This window comes from Condylura cristata, unplaced genomic scaffold, assembly GCF_000260355.1.
Source record: "Condylura cristata isolate star-nosed mole 26May11 unplaced genomic scaffold, ConCri1.0 scaffold00010, whole genome shotgun sequence".
Classification (NCBI taxonomy): Eukaryota; Metazoa; Chordata; class Mammalia; order Eulipotyphla; family Talpidae; genus Condylura; species Condylura cristata.
The window spans coordinates 43,656,542-43,663,574 of record NW_004567111.1 but is presented as its reverse complement, the minus strand read 5'-3'; the positions used below and the strand labels follow the sequence as shown (position 1 = coordinate 43,663,574).

At 38.0% G+C, this 7,033-nt stretch overlaps 1 protein-coding gene across 1 annotated transcript in view; it reads right to left on the bottom strand.

The window, feature by feature from the left end:
• The window catches only part of B3GLCT (beta 3-glucosyltransferase), a 103,782-nt gene that overhangs the window by 25,213 nt on the left and 71,536 nt on the right, over positions 1 to 7,033 (bottom strand). Inside the window, exon 11 of the mRNA XM_012723141.1 lies at positions 2,997 to 3,110. Coding sequence (XP_012578595.1) covers positions 2,997 to 3,110 — 114 coding nt within the window. The remainder of the gene's footprint in view (positions 1 to 2,996; positions 3,111 to 7,033) is intronic.

Below are 7,033 nucleotides of genomic sequence, written 5' to 3'. Positions count from 1 at the left end.
AGCTTTAGATTCTCAGTGCTGTGCTTTAACCCGCTGCGCCACCAGGGAGGGCCAATTTCACATTTTTTTTAAGTAGCCTTTCCTAATTTCTTAAGCATAGTACACCAGTAGGAACTTAAGTCATTCATATCATCCATGAAGAAATGGAGACCTAGAGATAGGAGGAATTACACAAGGTTGGATGGCTAATTTGAGGCAGAGGTAGGAGTAGCTTCACTCCAGACAAACAAGATAGCTGTATGCCTCAGAGAAATTATATAAACCTGGTCTGTTTTTTTAGATATACTTATTCTGAAGAAGCTTTTAGAATTCCAAATGCAAGCGATGGTGTGAAAGTAGATTATATTTTCATTTATTTTATAAATATTTGTGACTAAGTTTGTAATATGCTAGATATTGTGGCAGGGTCTAAGACATGCACTAAAGTACTGAATACAACAGAGTTATATTCCTTCAGAAGCCAATAGATAAATGACTGTGCTTTAGTGGAAAATGCTAGGAGCAGGATACAAATAAAATGTAAGTAAATTCCGATAAAGGACTGATCACAAAAATATACGGAGAACTGATGAAACTCAACAAAAATGAAGTAAACAACCCCATCAAAAAATGGGCAGTAGAGCTAAAAAGACACTTCTCCAAAGAGGAAATGCAGATGGCCAACAGGCATATGAAAAAATGTTCAACATCACTGGTAATAAGGGAGATGCAAATTAAAACCACAATGAGATACCACCTCACCCCAGTGAGAATGGCACATCTTCAAACAACTAGCAACAACAAATGTTGGCGAGGATGTGAAGAAAAAGGAACTCTCCTGCATTGCTGGTGGGAATGCAAACTAGTACAACCACTATGGAAAACTGTTTGGAGGTTCCTCAAACTGCTAAACATGGAGCTTCCCTATGACCCAGCAATCCCACTCCTAGGTATCTACCCAAAAGACACAAAAACACTGATTGAAAAAGATACTTGTACCCCCTTGTTTATTGCTGCTTTATTTACAATTGGAAAAACATGGAAGCAGCCCAAATGCCCAAAAGTAGATGACTGGATTAGAAAGATGTGGTACATATATACAATGGAATATTACTCAACAACCAAAAAAGAGAAACACATGTCTTTTGCAGCAACTTGGATGGAGCTGGAAAAGATCATGCTTAGTGAGATAAGCCAGAAAGAGAAAGAAAAATACCGGATGGTTTCACTCATAGCAGGAGTATAATGGACCAGGCGAGAAAATAACAAAAATAATGAACAACCATAGACCAGAGACATTCTGTGGGGGTGGAGTGGGGAATGAGATCAAAAACGGGGCCGGGGGGGGAAGGGAGGGAAATGCACGGGACTATGGTGGTGGCACAGGGGTGATTTGGTGATGGGAAACCTGTGGGGATTACAATTGAGATGAAAAAAAAAATGTGCAAAATTATGTAAAAATAAACTTTTTTTTTTAAAGATTTATTTATTTGTGCATACAGAACTGGGGTACAGGCCAGAGGCTCAGGGGCAGCAAGAGGCTTCACCAGAGACAGAGTGGGGAACAGACCAGGCAGATTGAGGAAGTACACTGCTGAGGGGAGCAGCGGGCGGGTCAGGAGAGGTCTGCCACGCCATGTGGTCACCTCCGGGACAGGCGGGAATTGAACTCATGCAGAAGTGGCTTTAGATTCTCAGTGCTGTGCTTTAACCCGCTGCGCCACCAGGGAGGGCCCAAAATAAACTTTTTAATAAAAAAAAAAATGTAAGTAAATTCAGTGAAAAAATAGGAAGATTCCTCTCATTTTAACAAAGCATTTGGTGACAATAACATTAACTAATTAAATATTACCAAATCACTGGTAAGCCAGTCAATAAGACTTTTCTTTATTCTTGACTTCATTTTGTGTTTGTATTATGGTATATATTTTTGAAAATAATCTCAATCTCTTGTTTAATAAAGTAGAAAAAATATAAATAAAAATAAGGTCAGACTAAAACTGTGATGAAAAAATTAAAGATGGCATGAATAAATGATTATTAGCCAACCTCAACTTAAGTCCAAAAGGCAAGAGCTACTAACAAATATTCAATCTAAAATCAATTTTTTAAAAAACAATAACAGAAACTCAGTATATACTTAACTGATAACTATAAAAATGGCATGTCCAATACTATGTTGTACCTTATCAAACAAAAGGCACTGTGAGACTACCATAAAAAAAAAATTACCCTCTAAAACAAGGTAATCAGCTTACTACTATTACTTTTTCAATTCACAAAAGAGCTTAGAGAACCAGAAAACTAAATGAAAAATATGGTTGCAACACTAGATAAAAATTAAATCAACAAAGGGCATCTGAAGGTGAGGTGGCCAAATTTCATTTTTTAAATAACAATTGTTTTTATTAGAAAGCCTGCAATCTGAAAAGAAAAGCAAGTACACTTCTAACAACTTACTAACTTAAATATGAATACTGAGATCTAAAAGTGTATTTATCATAGCGTCCATATTGCACACCCAGTGTCAAATATGGGTAAGTGTAACTCAGAGGGAACTATAAAACCCTGTGGGGACAGGAAATGTTCAGATTCTTTCCTATATCCTCAGTGCCTGGCAGTGGCTGGAGTTCAGCCATCAAACAATAATCCCGGTTGGTAAAATTGCTAAAGTTAAATGGTAAGTTTTGTGTGAGAAAATTTAGCCTCATGGCCATGATGAATTATAAGACTTTTTTTTTTTTAATCTATTGTTAAACTCTAAACTGTCATGCACTCCACTGCCATCAAGACCTACTAAAAACTGCCAACCTTTGTTGGTACTATAAAGCAGCTCTTAAACTGAAAGAATTAACATGTATCCATGGATATCACTGTTGGGAGGGAAGGAGAGAAAAATTTACATGAGGCAAAAATTAGGGTATTTATAAAAGATTTCACTTTTATCCTACTTTAATTTACTACATTTATAGAATGGACATTCTGGACAAGAGAAGTAATAAGAAATCAGGACCCACCTCTCTCTGTATTAGGAATTCCTAAATCCACTGTAGGAATCGAACTTTCTGCATGATCACTGTAGTATTCAATGAAACTCGCTTGGCTTTCCCAAGTCTGCTTCACAATAGGTACTGAAAAAAATCACAGGTGACAATCACAGACATAGCCTGGAATCTCAAAAGACAGCAGTATGCCCTATAGAAGGACAGAACCACTACTTGTTATCTGTCAGCTTCTTCAAAACTTTGAGCTTGCTTATCTAACTGAGAAGTGCCCCAGTGATTTATTCATTGCAGCACATGAATAAACTCCTCTGCTTAAGGCATTTTCAATATACTCTAGAGACAAATACTTCTCATTCCTGGCAATAAACACACATACTTCCACGTAATGATAAAATTTCTGGTCTGATTATACTGTCATGTTTAATTTAAATTAATTTTTTTCTTTCCCTCATGGGCTATTTAAAATTCACAACGGGATTTTTTTTAATTTTAGGGGGTTAGAGAGTATAATTACTTCCAAAAATTGGAATATTCTTTGTGGTTCTGACTAAAATGCAAATTTGTCTTCCTTACAATGGAGTGGTTAGGGAAGAGGAACCTTTTCAAAGAACACACATCCTCACCCAAAGATTCTAACAGGACTACCCATCCCTGTAAAGCCTAAGAAACCCTACAATTAGAATCACCACACATAATAACATATGGTGTCCATTTCTGAAAAATGTAGAAAAAAAGATTGATAATTATTACAAATTTTAAAGCTCTATCATGAACAGATAAATTATTTTAATACAGTAAATGCAAACAACAGAAAACTTCACTGGCTTTTTGAACATAAGGGTGAGATGCTTAAAGATAGTTTTGCCTCAATATCTGACGTGCTACCAGGTCACTATTTGGTATAAATTCATTTAACCAACTAATCAAGTAATTATTTTCTCTATACTTTTTTAAAGTTACTGTCTACATTTTAAAAAGATTGGGTTTCTAATTGTCTTACTCTTTTTTTAGGGTTTATTTTTATTTATTTATACTTATAAGAACTGGAATGTAAGCAGAGGTGCAGGGGGTGAGAAGATTCACCAGAGACAGGGTGGGGAACAGAACAGGAAGATCTACTGAAATATACTGCTGAGGGGAGAAGTGGGCCAGTCAGGAGAGGTCTGCTGGGCTAGAGGTGGGTCAGCTCCTTGGCTGGGGATAGCCTGGTAGCACTAAGACTTAACCCTTGTCCCAGCAGGGAGGTCCCAGGTTTATATTATTTTAAAAGAAAAGATCATCATGTCTAGATTTTATACTCCATTAATTCAAGAATTCCAATTCCAGTGAACCAAATCTTCAGGTCAATATATTGAGACTTTATCAGATCATTTATTTTTCCTTTTCCCCAGCCCAAATCAAAATATATTATATGCCAAAAAAACTGCCAATGCAATGCCAAATGCTTAGCCATGCAGGTCAGCTAACTCAGCCTATATATATAAAATAAAGTCAAATTCAGCCTGTGTATATAAAATAAAAAGTATACCATTCTATAGCCCATTATAGTTTTTTTTTTAAGATTTATTTATTTATGCATTACAGAACTGGGGGTACAAGCCAGAGGTGCAGGGGCAGTGAAAGGATTCACAGAGACAGTGGGGAGCAGAACAGACCAACTGATGAACACTCCTGAGAGGAGCAGTGGGCGATTCAGCAGAGGTCTGCAGCACCATGTAGATCCTCCAGGGTGGGTGGGAATTGAACTCATGCCGAAGTGGCTTAAGCTTCTTAGTGCTGTGCTCTAACCCACTGCGCCACCAGGGAGGGCCCCCATTATAGTTTTTAAGAAAGAAAAAAACCTTTGGGTTCAAATAATTTGCTACAAAAATTCTCCAAATTATCTATTGAAATACAATTTTTTAAAAAATCACTAAAAGGCCCTCCCTGGTGGCGCAGCGGGTTAAAGCACAGCACTGAGAAGCTTAAGCCACTTCCGCATGAGTTCGATTCCCACCTGCCCCGGCCCCGGAGGTGACCACATGGCGCGGCAGACCTCTCCTGACCCGCCCGCTGCTCCCCTCAGCAGTGTACTTCGTCGATCTGCCTGTTCTGCTCCCCACTCTGTCTCTGGTGAACCCTCTCACCCTCCACATCTCTGGCCTGTACCCCAGTTCTGTATGAATAAATAAATCTTTAAAAAAAAATCACTAAAGGCCCTCCCTGGTGGCGCAGCGGGTTAAAGCACAGCACTGAGAATCTGAAGCCACTTCCGTATGAGTTCGATTCCCGCCTGCCGCCTGCCCCGGAGGAGACCACATGGCGAGCCAGACCTCTCCTGACCCGCCCGCTGCTCCCCTCAGCAGTGTACTTCGTCGATCTGCCTGTTCTGCTCCCCACTCTGTCTCTGGTGAAGCCTCTCACCGCCCCTGAGCCTCTGGCCTGTACCCCAGTTCTGTATGAATAAATAAATAAATATTAAAAAAAAAAATCACTAAAAGGCAAGAGATTTCCCTATGTCAAAATAGGCCAAGATGCATTAAATAATATATAGGGTTATTGGGGAGACGAGGTGGGAGGAAAAAGGAAAAAATAATCTGTGCTAACTTCAAATACCTGCACAACAAAAACCTTAACCTTAGCACTGCAGAAGCATTTTGTATTGCATATAATAAACAGGACTTACCCCAAAAATGGCTGTCTGCAGCTTGAAGCTACTAAATGCTAACTCTTGGGTAAAATGTCCTCCACTGCTGGAAGCAGCTGTGAGGAAAGGTCATGAATTTTCCTTAGTCCCCTTTTTCCCTCTGCACTGGGTCCTGCAAACTGTGCAAAAGTCTGTTTTCATTTTCCTCAGCTTTTAGCCTGTTTGTGCTAATAGTTTCATTAAATAGCACAGGTGGTTGTTCTTAATTCACCAATTACAGTGAAATTAAAATTAAAATCAATTGTGAATTATCTCTTTGCTATCCCTAAGTATGTGCTTTCCATTTTAGTTTTAAATATAGGGAAGAAAAAGTTTACTAAAAATATAGCAGTTTTTATCTTACAGCAGTTAATCTTTTGACACAAGATTGGTATCACTATTACCAATCATTTAAAATCAGAACAACTATTTTAATATACTAAGTGTTTTAACTCTATTATACCAAAGGCATCGAAGAGTTTGTGTTATCTGTCCCCTCTTTAGTATAACTGCTGTGATGTATATCTGCCTCAGCTATAAAAAAATTTAAAGGAAACACTTTAGTGTTCGGTAACAGGCAGAGTAAAAAGGCTGATAATAAATCACTTAAAACTTTAAACATATTGCCCATATTATTTGTATTGTTTGAACTCTAAATCAAATTTATTTTATCTCTTATATTTTATATGGTATTGAGACACTGTATTACTAAAGATATTAAACTTTGGGAAATACTTTAATATATCTTTCAATACATGACCTAGTAAAGAGAAGCATATTTTCTATCACATGACAAAGCAATAATGAATCAGAATTGTACTGCTCAAAAAGCCCACTGCACAGATGGCACAAATCTTCTGCATGATGTTAAGACTAAGTAGGAGATGTCTCACTCTGAGGCACGGAACACAAATTTTAACCACCAGTGAATTTACTAGCAAAATTCTAATTACAAGTGAAACCAGTGGAGCACCTGAACTTGTACAAAGACTACCACAAAATCAAATGTAAATGCCTTGATATTAAGGAAACTGCTACTTTCGATTTACAAATGAACCTTTTGTTTCAGCTAGCAAGCCTACAACTCAAGATAAAACCCTGGTTGTTCTTCCCTTCTCAGGAAATGGCTAGAGACACACCAAAAAGTGTGCTATGACTCCTGATTTTAAAGATGAGGTGTAATAAGACTGACAAGCATGGCTCTTGGCTGATCTATAAAATACCTTAGGATAATAAGGAACATCTATAGCTGGTCAACAGCCAGGAGAACTGAACCAGGCAACACCTGACTGCCTCCCTCTCTTTAATGATTAATTCACTCACGTCATTTAACTCAGGGGGTGGTGATCTGCCTGGCACTGTTTCAACTCAAGCCTCATTTTTT